We start from the raw sequence: 20,494 nt of genomic DNA, 5'->3' as shown, positions 1-20,494 counted from the left end.
GGTTATGTATTGTGTTAAATCGAGCAATGTCATATTTGAATCGGATTGCGTGTGTAATATCCGAGTTCAGGTAATGTTGGGTCATTATCGGGATGGATAAAGTTGGGTTCAGTTCAGATTTAGATTAAGTTATAAAGATAATATTTCTCATCTTATATCTCAAATTTGGATCATAGTTCCATATTAAAATTTAAAACCATAGATACATTCCGAGTACTCTGTATATATGTATTAGGTCGTAACAATTAACAAAAAATGTTTTTGATTTTATTTGGGTTATTATTATTAAACTAAATTTGTTATCAAGTCACGACCATCTCGAGTTTTGGTCGTATAGGATCGGGTTAAACCAATTCCGATCCATCAAATGTTTATGTTTTGTTGGATTTGGTTTCGGATACAAGCTTTCGCCAGCTACATGCTTCCAGGATCACAACTATCTGATTTGCTTCCTTGTGAGTGTTCATTTTAATGTTTTAACAGACCATCCTACTTGTAATCGTCACAAGCTTGTGACGTCTCATAGCTTCTCTCCCACTTGCTCTCCCATTTGATTTTTGTAAGAGATTATAAATTTGTGACGAAATAGTGCCGTCACAAATAAAAATTTGTATGTTTTAACTTTTAAATGCTTGGCAAGTCATCTTATGGTCCAAATTTGTGATAGAGTAGAACAAAGTCGATGTTATTGTGGTCAAATAGCCTGCAATTTACGCACGGATCAAATTGTTGGAAATTTAAGTTCTTAGACAAAACTCAAAAAGGAAAAAGTCCATGCTAGATAGTGACATAAACTTACTACCATGCCCACTTTTAATTTAAATCTTTGCTACTCTTGGCACTTTTACAAGTGACACTTTTACTTAGTAGGATATTTGACTTGGGTAACATTTTCGGTGACCTTGATATTTTATGTAAATTCTTACTATATAAGATGGTATATCATATGATAAAGTTGTCTTAATTAGTAACAATAAAATATTTGTATTATCATTAATTGATACTTCCTCCATTCAACTCCACACTACCATATTAGTTTTTGCACACTATTCACAAATAAACCTTCAATTGTAATTTTCTCTCAATACATAAGTGAAAATATATTCAACTGAAATCTTGTTTGATTCGTCTTTACGAGTACATTAAAAATATCTAACTTTTATAATTTTTGCAAATACGTAACTAACGATATTTACGGCGTAAAACACGCGTTGACAAACGTGAAAAAATAAAGTGGTAGAGTGGAATTGAATGGAGAAAGTATGTAATATTTGGATCTGTTATATCAGCAAAATGGAAATTGTCATCTTTAACAAGACGGCACGAATGTTTTCAATTTAAGTCGAGTTTTAGAATATCACTCTACTGTTTAACCTCATTATTTAACGTAATCATTTGATTGAGATGGTTTTTACTCTGGAGTATGAAAAAGTGCGAACATTTTATATATTTTTTTTCGTAAACAATGTTACTAAAAAGCCTATGATTTAATTTGTTTATAATAATTACCTTTAGAATGTGTGTATATATTACACATGTGAGTATGTGACATGTTTATGCTCGTGATCAATTAGAGCTTCCACTCAATTTCTTACACTCGATGAGATTCTAACTTTTTTGCCATTTTTTGTGGATCATGATAATAAGGAATTCAGTGGGAGTCTTTATTATTTGATGTAAATTGTCGACAATTATGTTTGATTACTTTATGTCAACATCCTCGTAAATCTTTTATTTCTTCATGCATGCTAATGCGTGCGATACACCATGCATGAATTGCATTATTTTTGTACAAAGTACTTTGTATAACCGACGAATTATAAAATAAACGAGTAAATAATTTACTAAATGTGATTCTTAACTTAATTTTCCCTCCAAAATCATATGCTGTTTCTGTTTGACTTTATGTGATTTACTAGGTGCCACTTTAATATACTAATACCGGATTTTTGATAATAATCTAATTAGGGAAATATTGTTGAGAATATTTCATGATAAATTAGAGTTGAAACTCATATTTACCATAATTAGTGTAATTGATGGGGCATATTCTGCACCCGCTGACCGAGTCAACATATTGAGCAAGGTCAAAGCTAAAAGACAGCAAGTCCACATATTAACAGCCTAACCGACGCAGCCTGTCGGCCTGTCACTTGGGTCTCGGCTCGACAACTATCCGGCCGAGAGACATATCCGTGTACTCACATCCAGTCCCCTCGGCATGGAGTCAACCAGGCCTGCCGGCATGCCATGGCACTACAAGAATTTCGTTCTCGGGCTACCAAAGTAGGCGACGGAAAAGACTGGTCGCGTATTTGGCGTCTGAAAAAAAAAGCGGGCGACTGAGTTGCGTCGCCAATTTGGCGACTGCATTGGCGACTGCATAATTAAGAATAGCGACCGATTGGCGTCGCTAATTTGGCGACCACAGTAGCATCCGTCGCCAGTTTCCGTCGCCCTCCCAAATCAGTTTATACCCAGCTTTCCTTCCTCTCTCTCTTACTTTACCAAATCATAAAAAAAAAAAAAAAAAAAAGAAGAAGCCGCAAGACCCGACGCCGCTGCACCAACATCCACCGCCTCTGCCCTCAACGCCACCACCCCCTTCAACGCCACCCCACCACCCCGAGTTCACCCCGGCGACCACTAAGACCCCACCACCGACACACTTATTTCATTTGAAGGTATGTATTTTTGTTTATAATTTCAATTTCTTAGATTAATTTTAGTTTTGTTTTGTTTAATTTGTCATTTTAATTAGTTTATTTAGTATATTAGTGTTCTTAGTATGTTAATTTTAAGGTAGTTTTAGTTTGGTTAGTATAAATTAATTATAGTTTAGTTAGTATTAGTGTTGTTAGTATATGTTAATTGTAGTTAGTTTTTGATTTGTTTGTTGAATTTGTTCTTATAGTTAGTTATTTGGATGTTGTTATGATATTAATTAGTTAGGGTTTGTATAAATTGATAATTAGGGTGAATAGGAATTGGGGATTTTTGTGAATTTGGTAATATTATTTGAATTAGGGTTGTAATTGACAATGTATTAGTGATTTTGATGATGTTAGTATACTTAATTGACAAAAGTTAGTCTAATGTTAGTGATGGGGCATATTCTGCACCGCTGACCAGGTCAACATATTGAGCAAGGTCAAAGGTATCCACAGCAAAGTCAACGACTTAGACAGTCTAGCCGATGGAGCCCCATCGGCTGTCACCCCTGGTCTCGGCCGGACAACCCGCCAGGGCACATATCCGCGTACTCATATCCAAGACCCTCGGCGAGCCTACCACAGGTCCACCGGCCGAGGGTACAACGGTCTTTCCACCTGATAGCCACTTGGCCACTTGGCCACTACGTGACAAAAGGTGAATGCCTATAAATACTCCTCAACCTTCAATGAGGAAAGGATCCACAAATTGACCTAATAACCACTATTCATCTGGTAATATCTTCCTTATCTCTCCAGTATACACTCTTAGCCAAGTTACAACAACTTCTCTCTAAGTTTACTGACTTGAGCGTCGGAGTGAGTACGCTCGGTCAAAGCCGAGCCCTCAGTTTGTTCATCGTTTCAGGAGACCGCAAGGAGGATTCAAGCAAGGACATCATTCTACGAGCCACGAGTGGTAACAAACATCTGCTCTGGAATTATACCCGGAACAATTGGCGCCGTCTGTGGGGAAAGATACTAGAAGCTAGTCACATTCATTCCCAAACAACAAAAACAAAAACACAAAAAAAAACCCACCCCAAGAGCTAAGAAGATGTCGAAACAACAAGAGGTATTCGTGAGTGACGAAACCGAACCACACCAAGATGATACTTTTCACAATTCTGGAGTAGTGCAACCCTCCACCGGCGGAGTAGTCCAACCGGAATTGAATGCCGATAATCTGGACACACCGCCGCCACAACCAGTCACCATCATGGGACAGGTAGTTGACGTAGCAAAACTGAAGACACTCCTGGACCTAATGGGAGTACACCACTCACACAGCACGCACGCACGAGCGGCGGAAGCCGTCCCGGAGACCGGGGCCGGAACGTGACTCCAAGAAACTTGAACGAGCACCGGGAGAAGCGGACCTTATCAAGACGCCTGAAGAGCCCAAGGTGGATGTGGTGGACCTAAGCCCTTCTCGCACCCATGAGAGGACAGCGCGTCGCAAAAGACCAACGAGGCACACCCCGGAGGAAATCGGAGAAGCCCGACTCAGGAGAGTCGGAGAAGAAGCCCGAGTCGGAGAAGGAGTCCTTCCCGCTACGAGGAGAGAAGCCGGACTAGGAATGCGAGGAGTCGGTCGCCGCGTGTCATTCGACACGTGGTTAAACAGCCCCTCAGTGATTATGTCCTGACACCGCCGTGCCGCCAAGTCAAGGCGCGCGTTGACGTCAAAGGAGATAGCGACCCAACCGACCACGCCGAGGCTTTCGAGTCTTACATGTCGGTATGGGAACGACCGATGAAGTCCGTGCCGAGTCTTCCCGACAACTCGCACGGGATGGCTCGACTGGTACAAGGGGGTTCCCGACGGCTCGATATACTGCTTCGCCGACCTAAGGGACGCCTTCGTAGACCAATACTCCTGCAACAAAAGAACGGCCGTGGAGACGTCGGACCTCCTAACTATCAAACAGGAGGAGGCCGAGTCCCTACGAAGCTATGTGAAGAGGTTCGACGGCAAGGTTCAGCAGATTCGGGAGATCAACCCCGAACTGGCGGCTTTCGCACTAATGAAGGGCCTCCCGAAGGGAAATTTAAAAGACGAGCTCATCAAGCACGGGGGCCTGGGCCTAAACGCCGCTAGAAAGATGGCCGACCAGGCCATCAAGGTGGAAGATTACCACAAGACCTGGGTAGGCCCCAGCGAGGCCGAGCCCTCAGAGAGGAAAAGCCGCCGGGATATCAACCCGGATGAGAAACTCCGCGACAATAACAGGTCACGGTCCGATGAGATGCGCCGTGACAATAACAGGTCACGGTCTGATAGATCCGCCAAGAAACAGGACTCGACGGGCGCCGGGGGGAGTTCGGGGATGTTTTACCAAAGGCATTACCATGACAAAACCCCTCTGGTCGCATCGGCCGCCGAGGTCTTCGCCCTGAGCAGAAGCGAGGGCCAGAAGTGGGAACGGCCTCCCAAGCCAAAAGGAGACGGTGACTCAAGCCAGTACTGCGAGTACCACGGTAGCACCGGCCACCTCATCGACAACTAACTGGCATCCAAGAATGCCATCGAAGAGCTAATCCGGAAGGGAAGCCTCGACAAGTATGTGGCCAAAGGCCGAAGACGACGCCACGGCGGCTCGACAAGAAATCCGTTTTTCAACGGATAGGAGTGATCAATGTGGTCATCGGGGAAACGAACGGCGGGTCACTCATGGGCACAAACGGCACCTAAACGAGCATGTATCGGGCCATCAACTTTGTGCCCAACACGGCGACCGCCCCCGACATTCCCGATATGACTATTGGGAGGAGGGACTACGAGGGAGTCATCGCCCCTCACAGCGACCCACTCGTAGTCAACTTGGACATATCCAACCACCTGGTGAAGAGGTGCCTGATTGACACAGGCGCCTACACAAACATCATGTTCAGGGAGTGCTTCCTTAGCCTCGGCCTGAAAGTGAAGGACTTGAGCCCCTGTACCAATCCACTGTACAGCTTCTCCGGGGCTGGCCTGGTACCCCTGGGCTCAATCAAATTGCCAGTGATGCTCGGCGAGCGGAGTGCGGCTAAGAATGTCCTAGCTGAGTTCGTCGTCATTGACGGCTCATCCGCCTACAACGTCCTCATAGGCCGAGTCACTCTGAGTGAGGCCGACGCAGTAATGTCCATCCGGGCCCTGACACTGATGTATATCTCGGACCGGGGGGAAGCGCATAAACTCGTCTCCAAGGACGAGAAGGACGAGGCGGTCAACGTTCAGGTATCTGCCAGAGGATGCAACATGCAATCCCTCAAAGTGGCAAAGCAATCCGAGAGGGGGAAAAGCTCATCCTTACAGCAGGAGGGCGACCTCATGGACGCGACCGACGGTGACGACAGGAAGGAGCGCCACCGAAAAAGCATTAGGGAACTAATTGACCTTGTGTAGCGGCGGAGGTGTCCAAAATGGCTGTGGACACCCCGACGCATATTTTTCTATATATCTAATGTAAAAATCGACCAAGTCTCCCAACAAAACGTTCTTTTTCCCATAATCACTAGAAAGAGGCCGACGCCGTCTCATACTGTCGATTCGACAAGAGCGGCAGTCGTTATGAAGAAAAAGAGGCCGACGCCGTCTCATACCGTCGATTCGACAAGAGCGGCGATCGTTATGAAGAAAGAGGCCGACGCCGTCTCATACCGTCGATTCGACAAGAGCGGCGTCGTTATGAAGAAAGAGGCCGACGTCGTCTCATACTTTTGTCGATTCGACAAGAGCGGCGATCGTTATGAAGAAAGAGGCCGACGCCGTCTCATCTGTCGATTCGACAAGAGCGGCGATCGTTATGAAGAAAGAGGCCGACGCCGTCTCATCTTTGTCGATTCGACAAGAGCGGCAGTCGTTATGAAGAAAGAGGCCGACGCCGTCTCACACTGTCAATTGGACAAGAGCGATGGTCTCCATGAAGAAATGTAGCGCTGTGGCAGTCACCCCAAATAGTAGACGCTTCGGCAGTCACTTAAAGTGGTAGACGCCGCGTAACACGCTATCCGACGCCACTCACACCGTCATAGACAAGAGCGGTGGTCTCCATGAAGAAATGTAGCGCTGTGCGCTCACCCCAAATAGTAGACGCTTCAGCGATCACTTAAAGTGGTAGACGCCGCGTAACACGCTATCCGGACGCCGACTCATCTTGTCGTACCGACAAGAGCGGCGCTCCCCATCGAAAGCGATCTTGCGACGATCGCGGCCAAAGACGGTTGATAAACAAATCAAAATGCCTTAAAAGCGTTAAAAACAGTTGAGATACACACTCTAAACTGCCTCGGCCAAACCGAAGCGGAAACAAAAAGAGACGCTCAATTAAATAACGTAAAAGGGGAACTCAGACAAAAACAAGAGAAGACCTCGGCCACGCCGAAGGCAAAGGAAACGAACTCTTATTAATAATAACAGTTTACAGGCGAAAAGAATGGAGATGACGGCCGTCCCCATTGGGATAAGCCAAAACACAACCTACCAAAGTTATACAAAATACAAGGAAAGAAAAGCTACAATTACAAATATCATTTAAAGCGCCAAAAGATGGCGGGGAGGAAGGGATTAATGATCGGCCCCCAAGCAGCTGAAACAGATCTGCTGTAAACTTGTTCTCATCAAGCAGCACATGATGGTGTGTGAGGAGCTGAAGCAGATCTGCTGTGAACTTGTTCTCATCAAGCAGCACATGATGGTGTGTGAGGAGCTGAAGCAGATCTGCTGTGAACTTGTTCTCATCAAGCAACCTATGTCTAATGCTGCTTACCATCAGTAGCGGTAGCCGCATCTTCTTCAATAGGCAACCCAGCAGCTTTCCTAGCAGCCTCAGCCTTGGCCTCGGCGTCGTCAGCCGCCCTCATTCTCTCAGCTTCCTCCTTGGCCGCCTTAGCCTTCTCAGCAAGAGCAGCTTTCTCCGCGGCCGCCTCCTTCTCCATCTTCGCTCTCACAGCCTCCTTGGCCCTCTCCGCCACGGCTTTCTCCTTAGCCTCGAGCTTATCATCAAGCAGCTCGTCATATTTGCCCCACGGAAAGGAACCATCAAGAGGGAAAAGCTCCCCGATCACTTCCCTAGCAGCTCCTTCGGCCAAGTCCCTAATTCAGCGCAGATTGGGGAGCATGACGGTTTGGAGCATCTCAATGTCCTCCTCCTTCGCTTGATGATGGCCTCTTTGCCCCGAATCACCTCCGCCCGGGCCTTAAACAGGCCCTTGGATTCATTCCTCTCTTTGGAGATAGAGGTCGGCACGCCCCCGAACAACTTTACACTTCTCCAAAGAAACTTCGCGACTTAGGGTGCCGCGGCCTCGGCCTTGGCTCTCTCGGCAAGGACCTCCTTTTCGCGTCCTCCCTGAGCTTTCTCTCAGCCAAGAGTGCCTGCTCAGCATCTCCCCTAAGCTTCCGCTCTTTGAGGAGATCCAGCTTGGCCGACACGGCCACCTGCTTAGTGGCATTACGCTCATAAACAGCTCGAGCCACGGCCTTCTCCTGCTCCATAAGACGAGCACCGGTAACCACATTCCACCTTGCCAGCTCCCTAATTAGCTTCGTGCCTTCCTCTATAAGCTGGGAGACGGAAGCCTTCTGGGATGAAGGGGCGGTGGTAACAATTTGACCACCAGCCTGCGGCTGGGAAGAGGAAGCATTCTGGGATGAAGGGTTGACGGTGGCGCCTTGATCACCAACCTGCGTAGAGGACCCCTCCACCTGCTGCCCAACGAGAACAAAAGCCGACTGCGGTTGGTCTACAAAAATTTAATAAAAACATCAGTATCAACACGTATCGACATATCAGAAAGCCTGGCTAAATTTGAGCCACAGGATAGGTAGGTACCATGCTTGGCCTTCTTGGCCGGAGGAGGCACTTCCTTGCCAACGGTAGAGGCTGTCTCCTTCCTCTTTCGGATAAGGGGAGATTCCTCCGCATCGGAGTCCCCCTCAGAAGGAATATCAACAACCTCCACCGTCTCCTTTTTAGGTGGGGGGTGGGAGTTGGACCCGGCGTCGACGCCCTCGCCGCCGAAGACTTTGTTCTCCGCGTCCGACGCACCACGCCACTGACAACCTTCGCCTGAGCCTCCTCCACGCTCAAGCCCTTCAGCCGCTGCTCCATAAGATCACTCGGCGACGCCCTACGGTCATGGGCTAGAGCCTTGGGATGCAAGTTAGCAACGGTTCCATCTTTGTGCAGCCCCATTCTCCGAAGAATATCCTCAGACAAGTCCGTTCCAAAGTGGTCTGCGAAAGAAACAAAGCAAGAGTTAAAATAAGGAAAACGAATCGAAATTCGAGGAACAAGAGCATTAAGAGCGGCGATGGGCCTCACACCGACCCCACTCACCCCGTGCTAGGGCCGGTATAAGGCCGACATGGCAGAGTGGCTCATCCTGAAGGATGATCTGCGTCGGGGGAATCCATCTTTTCGGCACCCCACTCTTGTCCACCTCAAAGAGCCTCATTGCCAGCCTCTCATCCTCCTTGAGATAGACACTGCTGGCATCCATTTTGAGCTTCTTCCGGGAAACCCATCTGTCGTGCTCCGCCTGAGTCTCACACCGCAAGTTAACTCGGTGCTGGAAAGAGCAGGGCAGCGGATAGTCATCCGGCACCTTAACATACACCCACCGGCCTTGCCAGTCCTTACAAGAAGAAAGCTTGTCAACAGAGACATAACCCGGCTCCATTTGCACACTGTGCCATCCGACGCGGCCAGAGAATGGTTTGAGACAATGAAGCCGGCGGAATAAATTCACCGTTGGGGCCTCTCCCTTGAAGAGACAGAGCCAGACAAAGCCGATTATGGTCCTCATAGCCAACGGGTGCAGTTGGGCAACGGCAACGTTCATGGCTCTAATAATGGCCATAACGTACCCATTCAGCGGAAACCGGAGCCCATACTCCAAATGCCGCATATACACGCCGGTGTGGCCCGGTGGAGGGCAACAAACGGCCTGACCCTCCTCAGGGATAACAATTTTGTATCCCCTACCGAAGAAAAAGTGTCCCTCGAAAAATTTGTCGCCCGAACAACTGGCGAGCTTATGAGTCCAAGCACGGTCGAGACGGACCTTACAGGCGTCGCCGTGATCCAGGACGTACTGCCTCCCTTCATTAGGACGAGGCCTTTCCACTTCATCACCGAAATCATCACCAAAATCACCATAGGAATCAGAGTCCTCCCATTCCTCAAGAATTTGAGGATCAACTTCAGGAGAGGGAGACCTAGGGCCCCCCGACGCGGGTTTACTGGGTCCAGCATCAACAGAAGACATGTTCGCAACAATTACTAACGAAATAAAAGAAAATTTATTTGATTACCTTGAAGAAATGCACTCGCCGGATCAAAAACTCTGAAGATTAGAGGAAATGAAAACCCTTGAAAGTTTAGAGAGATGAAGATCTTGGAGAAAAATTTGAGAAAATGAATTTGGTGGCCAAAATCACGGAATAACTGCCTTATTTATAGGAAAAAGCCCACAAAGAAGGACCAATCAGGGCACAGCCCATGAAGCGTCAACCAATCAACGAACAGACACGCGTCAGACATGCAACCACGGAATGTCAATCGTTGCAACAGTTAAATGTCAATCAATGCTACAGTGACCAAGCGTATTCAACACGCCCATTCACATCTCTTCGCTGTTCATCTCCCTCAACAAATTCCTAGGTACTGCTCTCCCGCCGGCCACATGATCGACCAAGCCAAGAAGCACCGGGGGGCAATCAAAAATAACTTAAGCACTCTCACCGGTCTCGGCCGTCACGTTCTTTCCCACATCGGATACCCTTTACGCATCCATGTGGAGGGGGGATATGGTACGGCCTAACAAGAACCACGCCGATGCATCAGAAGGAGCCGATGCAGAAAATTTTTGCAAAAATACTTACGCAGAATATACGCTCAACATACATCGGAGCCCATACCACGGCATAGACTACGCTGGGGGCAAATTGATAGGGCATATTCTGCACCGCTGACCAGGTCAACATATTGAGTAAGGTCAAAGGTATCCACAGCAAAGTCAACGACTTAGACAGTCTAGCCGATGGAGCCCCATCTACCGGCTGTCACTGGTCTCGGCCGGACAACCCGCACAAATGGGGCACATATCCGCGTACTCATATCCAAGACCCTCGGCGAGCCTACCACAGGTCCACCGGCCGAGGGTACAACGGTCTTTCCACCTGATAGCCACTTGGCCACTTGGCCACTACGTGACAAAAGGTGAATGCCTATAAATACTCCTCAACCTTCAATGAGGAAATGATCCACAAATTGACCTAATAACCACTATTCATCTGGTAATATCTTCCTTATCTCTCCAGTATACACTCTTAGCCAAGTTACAACAACTTCTCTCTAAGTTTACTGACTTGAGCGTCGGAGTGAGTACGCTCGGTCAAAGCCGAGCCCTCAGTTTGTTCATCGTTTCAGGAGACCGCAAGGAGGATTCAAGCAAGGACATCATTCTACGAGCCACGAGTGGTAACAAACATCTGCTCTGGAATTATACCCGGAACAGTTAGTATTGGTGAATTTACCAAATTAGTATAATGTTAGTATAATTTTGTATTTAATTATGTTTGTTGAAGGTGTTAAATTAGTATATATAATGTTAGTATGATATTACTTTAGTAAATTGCTAGTCTTGTTAAAAACTAAGAAGTGTAATGTTGTATGAGTTATATTGTTAAAAATTGTTGTTTGAAATATTTTTTAGATTAAAATGAAGAGATCGGAACGCAAATGGATGTACGAAGATAGGGTAGATAAGAGGAAACGTCCTTTGGTAGATTTGTAAAGGGGTTCTTGAGTTTATTGAGTTTGCTAAACAACAAGATGGATATGATTTGGTAGAAAATAAACTTAGGTGTCCTTGTAGTAAATGTAAAAACTTGAAATATTTTCATTACATTCAAGTAGAAGAACATCTTTATACAAATGGATTTTCTCCAAATTATTATAATTGGATTTGTCATGGAGAACCATATTCTCCAATTACCGAGCAACCTCAAACCGAACAAAATGATAACCCATATAGAAATATGGTAGTCGATGCTTTGGAGTTTAATACTTTTAATAATGACAAACACGAGCCTATCATTGAACAAGAACCAAACCCACAAGCAAAATCCTTTTTTGAAATGTTAAAGGCTTCAGAAAAACCTTTATATGAAGGGAGTAGAATGACATTGTTACAAGCCGCCTCTAGGATAGTAACCTTAAAATGTGAGTTTAATATGCCATTTAATGCCGTTGATGCTATTGCGTCTTTGCTTGAGGACGCTATCCCCGACAATAACGTCATGACCCGAAGTTTCTATAATACCAAAAAAGTAGTTAAAGGCCTTGAGCTTCCGCATCAAAAGATTGATGCATGTCCTGAAGGATGTATGCTTTTTTGGGGAGATGATGCTTTGCTTGACAAGTGTAAGAAATGTCAAAGGGGTAGATATGAGACAAGTGAGGGAGATATTGTTTTGAAGGGAAAAGGCAAGAAGGGTAATAAGACGGGTCAAAAGAGTAAGAAACCAATATCACAAAACCAATTAATTTATTTTCCTCTTGCTCCAAGACTTCAAAGAATGTATGCAACAAAAAACATTGCTGAACAAATGAGATGGCACAAAAAAAATCCTCGTACACCGGGGAAGATGTGTCATCCGAGTGATGGAGAGGAATGGAAGCGTTTTGATAAGATGTACCCTGATTTTGCCGAGGAACCTCGCAATGTTCGACTTGGCCTATGTACGGATGGCTTTGCCCCTTTCACCCAATTTGGTAAACCTTACTCCTGTTGGTCCGTGATGATCACGCCATACAACTTACCACCTTGGTTATGTTTGAAAAGGCAGTTTATCTTCTTGTCGCTAATTATTCCCGGGCCTAGTAACCCAAAAGCCAATTTGGATGTTTATTTACAACCATTGATAGAGGAGTTGAAACATTTGTGGGAAGTTGGTGTGGAAACATATGATGTGTCCTTGAAGCAAAATTTTCAACTAAGAGCGTCACTTTTATGGACCATAAATGATTTTCCCGCCTACGGTATGCTATCTGGATGGTCTACTGCAGGACAAAAGGCATGCCCTTGTTGCATGGATAAGAGCAAAGCATTTTGGCTTCCTAATTCTAAAAAAATAAGTTGGTTTGATTGTCATAGAACCTTCTTATCGGATAGAGATCTTAATAGAAGGAACAAAAAAGCTTTTATTAAAGGTAAGGAGGTGCTTGATGATGCTCCGGATCGGCTACCAGGGGATGAGTTATGGGAGTTGATACGTGATTTGCCATCTACTGTTGATGGTACTGAAGAAGAGTTTAAAGAGTTGAAGAAAAAGAAGAGCGGTTGGTTTAAAAGAAGCATTTTCGGGACCTTCCGTATTGGAATATATTGTTACTCGAGCACAACTTGGATGTAATGCACATAGAGAAGAATTTCTTTGAGCAACTCATTCATACGATTATGGATGTAGAAGGTAAATCCAAGGATACTATTGCTTCAAGAAAAGAGTTGAAGAGATTTTGTGATCGTCCCAAACTACACATTCGTAAGGATGGGTCTAAGCCAAAAGCTATTTTTACTCTTGATAAAGCTCAAAGGAAGGCATTGTGTCAATGGTTAGGAAAGTTGAAATTTCCTGATCGATATGCATCTGATTTCAAACGTTGTGTTGATCTTAAGAAACTGAAGTTGCAAGGGTTGAAAAGCCACGATTGTCATGTTTTCATGGAGCGCTTATTACCCGTTGCATTGAAACATCTCCTCCCAACTACCGTGTGGAATGCAGTTACCGAGATTAGTCAATTTTTCCGAGATTTATGCTCTTCAACCATATCGGTTGATGACATGATTCGACTTGAAGAGCAAATTCCAATTATCTTATGTAAACTTGAGATGATCTTCCCTCCTTCATTCTTTAATTCCATGGAGCATTTACCGGTCCATTTGCCTTATGAAGCAAAAGTTGGTGGACCCGTCCAATATAGGTGGATGTATCCATTTGAAAGGTATGTAATAATAATTTACTAGTATTTCAATTATAAATATTATCCATTTATGTATTTTATTCTAATAATAAAGAAATAACTACATTTTAATTTACATGTATAGGTTTCTTAATCATTTGAAGAAAAAAATTGGTAATAAGGCTCGGGTTGAAGGTTCTATATGCAATGCGTATTTAACGAAAGAGATTGCAAATTTTTGCTCTCTTTACTTTGAAAAACATATAGAAACCAAAGCAAAGAACTTAAATATTGATAAAGCCGATGAAGTGGACACAAGTGTACCCGAGTTTTTCCAAACTCATGATGATGAAGGGTGTTCATCAAGTGGGGAGACAAGATATTTGGATGACAAAGAATATAATCGTGCTCACCTTTACGTTCTTTCTAATTGTGAAATCTTAGAGCCTTATGAAACACAATTTGTGAACGATTTCATTAAAGAACATCCTAATGTGAGCAAGAATGATGTTTGGAATAAGCATGAGGATCAATTTCCATCATGGTTTCGGAAACATGTCATTGAATGCAATATCCAAGATGATTTGGTAAGGAGTTTAGCCTTAGGTCCTTCACGAAAGGTTAAAACTTGGAATCGGTATTCAGTTAATGGATTCAATTTCCATACATTCAATTACGGGAAGAGGAAGGTTAGATGCAATTATATGGTTACAATTTCCTCCCTTGATGACAATGAATATTACGGCATATTAGAGGATATCCTTGAGTTGTGCTATAATGGGCGTGGACGTGCTTATAAAACAGTCTTATTCAAGTGTGAATGGAAAGATAATTCCATAGCGGGAATGAGAGTCCATGATCGTTACAAACTCGTAGAAGTTAATCATACCCGAACATACATGACTTATGACCCATTTATACTCGCACATCAAGCTCATCAAGTGTATTTTGCTTCTTATCCAAGCACGAGTAATGATAAACATCAAAAGCAATGGTGGACGATCTTTAAGACAAAGGCTAGATCAAAATTTGATACAACATTTTTTCAAGAAGAAATTGTATCAAAATCAGCTTTATCTCCAATTGATGATGAAATCATTCATGAGAATGAGAAAGAAGCAGGAGGGGAGGAGTTGGAAGAAGAGGAAGAAGATAATGTAGAGGGGACAGATGATCACATGGAGGAGGAGGAGGAGGAGGAAAAGGAGGAGGAGGAGGAGGAGGAGGAAGAGGAGGAGGAGGGTGAGGGTGAGGGTGAGGGTGACGATGATGACGATGAGGATGATGATGAGGAGGATGATGATGATGAGGATGACAATGAGGATTAGGATAATGAGGTTTTTACATCTTTTTGTTATCAATTTATTTATTATTGTGTTTCCTAGCCATTTTTTATGTTATATATATATGTTATATCCATTTCGTTTTATTTAATTTTAATTAACACTTTCTAACAATTTTATTTGTTCAATTTGTAGTATAATGGCACGTGGTCGTGGTGGTAGACAGCGAGGCGGAGGTAGTGGGGGCCGTAGTACGCAGGAGGAGGAGGAGGAGACCACTGAGGTCGAGCAGTCCTTAGAGGATGACACTGACGAGGAGGAGGAGGTCGAGCATGGGATCCCTGTCACATACACCGAGGATAACAAGATCATTATTGACATTAGGGGTCTTTGGTAAGAAATTCTCTTTATTTATTTTTTTATTAGTAGTTGATTTATTTTTAATATGAATATTTTTAATTCGTATTTAACATGTATAATTTCAGGTTTAATTCCAAGTATGTAGTTCGAGTCACCGCTAGCACTCAAAGAAAAGATGACCAGGGGTATTACTTGTTGGTCGATCAAGCGAAGAAGAGAAGGAGGGATGGTTCAATAACTTCCGGGTATATATATTTTTAAATAATTTTCGTAAATGTATTCTAATTAATTAGTGATTTGTGTTTTCTAACGATTTTTTTTACGTCTAGCAAAACTTTCATTGGCCTAAGGAACAAGAGCGTTCTGTTTGGGAGAGATACAATTACATCGGCAAAAAGAGGCTAAGAGATAACATGTATAAGGTTTCTAAGAGGAAGAAACCCCCTCAGTTTATGGAAGGTATTTAGTTACTTTTGGTGGTTGTATTTAATTAGTTAAATTATCGTCATTTGTTATCTATTTAATTAAATACTAATATTTGGCATTTTTTTTTATAGGAACCGCATATAAAGAACTGATGGAGAAGAGAGATACCCCCGAATTTAAGGAGAAGTCGGCTCGAGCAGCGATCAATAAAAGGGGAGGGAAGAAGGATGCCCACATTGATGCTACGCATTACGGAGGTTCTCAATCATTCTATGACCGAGCAATGTCAAATGTACGTCGTATATTTAATTTTATATATAAGTTAGATTATGTTTGAGATTATATTTAAAGTATTAAGTAGTCTTTATAATTTAACCTTTGTTTTTCATTTTCGGAAGGCGGCCAAGAATAAGGGTAAGATGCCTACGGTTCCGGAGCTTTTCTATGAGACGCATACGAAAGAAGGAGCTAAGGGGAAAAGGGTGTGGAATTCGAAGAAGAACGCCAATTTATATGTAAGTATATAATACAATTCCTTTCAAATGTTTTGATTACATATATATTGTTATACAAATATAACATATAATCATTAACGCTTTAATTTTTTAGGCTAAATTTCGACTTCGGAAAGAGAGGAATCCCGACATCTCCGATAATGAGCTTTGGCTTGATTTAGTGGATGGCTTCAATAAGGGGGGGTGTATGGGCCGGAACGGCAAGAGAACTCTTCTACGACCGACCTACTTCGGTAACCCCTCAAAGCCAAACATATATGCCGAGTATCGTGTCTCAACTTCAAACTACACTTGAGACCGAAAGAGAAGAAAGGAAGGCGGAAAGGGAAGCAAGGGAAGCAAGGGAGGCCGCAAGGGATGAAGAGTTGAAGAGAATGAAGGAGCAAATGGAGTTGATGACCACTTATTTCTCGTCTTGCAACCCGGGATGGCGTCCACAAAATTAAGACCCTAAAGATCCTTCCTGGAGGAGTGGTAGTGGAGCGGGATCTCGCTGCGTGTCCTTGACTCAGTTGTTGGTTGTTTATCCTTTTACTTGTCGGATGTTTTAGTTAGACGCATGAGACTTTTTTATCCTTTGTTTAGTTAGACTTGGACACGAACCATCTTGTTGCGTTGGTTGTAATAACTTGAATTCGGATTTCATTTGTATGAAATGTGACGTTGGCCATCATGTGCGTTGTGTATGCTGCTGGATTGTAATTTTAATTGCAGGTTCAAATTGTAGCAATTTGGCTCGAGCTAAATGAAAATCATAGGTCCACCATTTACCAAAATGGCGACTGAAAACTGGAAATTTGCGACCGAAATCAGTCGCCATTTTGGCGACTACGGGCATCTGTCGCCAATTTGGCGACCAATATGGCGACTACCCCGTCGCAAACCTCCTGACTATTTTCTGAAATTTATACACGATAGCGACCAAATTGGCGACTGAATCAACAGGCGTCGCCAATTTGGCGACTGAAATGGCGACTGAAAGCCGTCTCTAATTGGCGACTGACCACAAACCGTCGCCATTTTTGCGACCAACAATAGTCGCCATTTCCGTCGCTATTTTGGCGACTATTCCCTCATCCGTCGCCATTTTAGCGACTGAAATCCGTCGCCCGAGTGATTTTAGGCGACTAACAGTTGCGACCAGCACTTGGCGACTGATTGTAGTCGCCCGAGTACTTTTAGCGACTATTTTCTGTCGCGTAAGTCAGTCGCCCGAGAGCAAATTTCTTGTAGTGTGGGTCCCTCGGCCGAGGGTAAGATAGTCTTTCCACCTGCGCTGCCACTTGGCCACTTGGTCACTACGTGACAAAAGGTGAAAGTCTATAAATACTCCACTTCTCTCATTGAGAAAAGGATCCGAAAACCATCTAATAATCTCACAATCCAATAATCTGGTATAAACTCCCTTATCTCTCTACAATATACTTTGTCAAGTAACATACAACTTATATCTCTAAGTTTACTGACTTGAGCGTCGGAGTGAGTACGCTTGGCCCCAAGCCGAGTCCTCAGTTTGTTAATCTTTACAGGAAAGAGTGAAAGGAAGAGACGAGCAACGACATCATTCAACAAGCTTACGTGGTCACAATAACTGCTCCGAAATTACACCCGGAACAGTAATAATCTTGAAAATCTTTCCCTACTTAGCTTATTATCATGTGCCCTAAGGCACATGTTAGAAAAACCCTTTACTCCCTCTTATTCTGAATAAGTGTCCCATTTGGACAATAGCACGAAAATTAAGGAATATAGTTAAAATAATGAAAATTATTGTATAGGGGTAAGAATATATGAGTTAAATAATGAAAAGTATTGAATATGATGGGTTATGGGTGAATAGGGTGGTAAATAAAGAAAAGAGCTAAGGGTAGGAAAGTAAAAAACCATGTCCAAATATGGCAAATGAGACAGTTATGTGAATAGACGGAAATGGCATATGAGACAGTTATTTAGAATAGGAGGGAGTACATTTTTGTGAGACTTATTTTCGTTAGAAATGCAAATATCTTTGCATCATGTATCTTTTTAGTTATTTATTGTCAGGATTTACAAATTTTGACTTTAAAAAATCAAATGGGAACATCACAACATTACGGAGGAAGTACTATCATAACTTCATAAGTAAACATCAAATAAACCATATAGTATAAAAAAACTTTTATAATCAGGAATTTTGTTATTTACTTATTTACTAATCTCAAAATGTAATTAATTTCAAAAATAAAAAGGACATGCTAAAAATAGAAGGTGACAAAAGAGAGCAGGTTACAATGAGCCAATAAGTTCAGATTAGATTAAACAAAATTAGTACATGAACGAATGAAAGAATAATAGGCCTCTACTCCTTAGTCGAACAATTGTTTAAGTAATTAGCCATGTTAAACTAAATTGATTGATTATAAATTAATTGGTAGATTACCTACTTTGTTATGCAACAATTATTGCATAAGACGATTTTACAGTGACGGTCTCATTATATAGAGCTTGTGTTTGTTATGTCAAATGTGGGTCCTAACTCTAGTTTGCATGGCCCATTTACGGAAATTATTAATGTACTAAGTTGAATTAAGTGTACTAAATACTTTATGACATTAATGAATAATGAGTCAGGTCATTGTATATACGACTTTTCACGTCATACTAATGAGAAATTATCAAATGAGATGTTAAATCATTTTATAATGCTTGTACTAACCTAAGGTCTAGTGTCATCGCTAATGTATACCTAAGGAACATAAGTTATTATAAAGTTATTGTACACTTATACTTTACAAAATACGGAGTAATATATAATCTTTTTGAGATGGCATACACTAAGGAGTCGTTTGGTTCGCAACGGGAAAATATAATGCCCGGGAAGTTCTAATTACTATGCTATTCTAATTCATGTGAATTTGAAAAAGTTGTTTGGTTGCATGTGGGAACTCCAATTCCATAGGAACTTCCACTTACCTAGGGGGGGCTAGGTAAGCAACTTCCTCCATTATGGAATAATTAGAGTTCCTAGGAAGTTCCAATTCACATGAATTGGGGCAACCAAACAACTAGTTATTATCACACTTCCCATGAATTACAATTCATGTGTTTTTGATGGGCAACCAAACAAGTCCTAAAAGATATTACTCCTTTACAAATAGTCGAGCACAATATCCTATATTTGAATTACTACTTGTAAACTGAAAAAAATCAATATATACCTACCTCTCTTGTGAATTATATCAGTTTTTCTATATTAATTTTTATGTCTAAAGTGACATACAGTGTATAATTATGACTCGAAATTAAAGATTTAAAGTTATACCTTTATGCAAGCGAAAAAGAAAAATATAATCGTATAAGAATATGAATACAAGAAATATTATGCTTCATGCATTATTATATACTCTTATTATACATGTGTATATACTTATTTTCTATTCACAAGGCAAAAGAGGAAAAAGTTTTTTGTCGGCAGAGACTATCAAAGAGATTTGAATAAAGAAAAACTTTAAATCCTTTGACAAAACTCCCTATGCATGAACCAAATTAAAAGTTCACATGAAACTAGAGTGGTTTAGTGATGCGATAGGTTTTTCCAATTTTCCTTCACTTGCTTTGCTTTATTTAAAGAAAAACTGGCTAACGCGGAAGGGGTATTCAAACCCGTTACATATTACTATATTGTCATGATACCTCAATTTTGTCCATTAGATCAAGATATATTCGGTATATAAAACGGTTTTACATCAGTGCAAATATAAAAAATATAATGGTTTTTTTTTTATTAATTCAAACTAAGGATCTTAATTACGTAAGTACTCCATACCTTTTATTATTGTAAGATGAATTGTGAAATTTCAAAGACGTTTCAAATCGAGTCAACTATAAGCCTATATAACTAATCGCCAAGATTGGAACCTTGATTTTAAATACATACTTAATCTTATACACTTGTAGATTCTATCACATTTTAGAAGACGTCAATATCATTTGGACTTAACAGTTGAGAAAAGTATTTTCGCATGTATTCTTTTCCAAGTTATGTAGACCAAATTAAACAACACAAGTTTACAAATATGAAAAACATGCATGCATAAATTGCATATATACGAGTGTATATGAACTTCTTTTTTTTCCTTAGTGCATTCATTTTCATCTCAATTATTCGTTACCTTTTATTAAAAAATAGTCAATGATCATCACAAAGAATATAAACAATAAACAAATGTCGAGATAAAGATAGTATATAATTGAAACGTTTT

General features: G+C 42.2%; 2 protein-coding genes across 2 annotated transcripts; both read left to right on the top strand.

Annotated features, from left to right (window-relative positions):
* Positions 1-12,399: 12,399 nt before the first annotated feature.
* LOC141590803 (uncharacterized) lies at positions 12,400-14,509 on the top strand. Its single transcript, XM_074411361.1, has 4 exons — positions 12,400-13,006; positions 13,177-13,541; positions 13,834-14,358; positions 14,474-14,509. Exons 1-4 carry the CDS (start codon positions 12,400-12,402, stop codon positions 14,507-14,509), a joined length of 1,533 nt encoding a protein of 510 aa, XP_074267462.1.
* A 1,137-nt stretch (positions 14,510-15,646) lies between these two features.
* LOC141590802 (uncharacterized) lies at positions 15,647-17,002 on the top strand. The gene is made up of 5 exons (XM_074411360.1): positions 15,647-15,771; positions 15,870-16,030; positions 16,137-16,253; positions 16,348-16,438; positions 16,968-17,002. Exons 1-5 carry the CDS (start codon positions 15,726-15,728, stop codon positions 17,000-17,002), a joined length of 450 nt encoding a protein of 149 aa, XP_074267461.1. The 5' UTR covers positions 15,647-15,725.
* The last annotated feature ends 3,492 nt before the right edge of the window (positions 17,003-20,494 follow it).

The sequence above is a fragment of the Silene latifolia genome, chromosome 7, assembly GCF_048544455.1.
Source record: "Silene latifolia isolate original U9 population chromosome 7, ASM4854445v1, whole genome shotgun sequence".
NCBI lineage: Eukaryota > Viridiplantae > Streptophyta > Magnoliopsida > Caryophyllales > Caryophyllaceae > Silene > Silene latifolia.
Note: the sequence above shows the minus strand (reverse complement) of the source record. Positions and strands in the feature narration are given on the sequence as shown.

Coding starts and splice junctions, on each gene's coding strand:
- LOC141590803 (XM_074411361.1), top strand. CDS start 12,400: ATGTACCCTGATTTTGCCGAGGAACCTCGCAATGTTCGACTTGGCCTA. Junction 13,007..13,176: donor TTTGCCATCTACTGTTGATG/GTACTGAAGAAG, acceptor TTATGGATGTAG/AAGGTAAATCCAAGGATACT. Junction 13,542..13,833: donor TATGCTCTTCAACCATATCG/GTTGATGACATG, acceptor AATCATTTGAAG/AAAAAAATTGGTAATAAGGC.
- LOC141590802 (XM_074411360.1), top strand. CDS start 15,726: ATGTATAAGGTTTCTAAGAGGAAGAAACCCCCTCAGTTTATGGAAG. Junction 16,031..16,136: donor ATGACCGAGCAATGTCAAAT/GTACGTCGTATA, acceptor CATTTTCGGAAG/GCGGCCAAGAATAAGGGTAA. Junction 16,439..16,967: donor TGGCTTCAATAAGGGGGGGT/GTATGGGCCGGA, acceptor TTTTAATTGCAG/GTTCAAATTGTAGCAATTTG.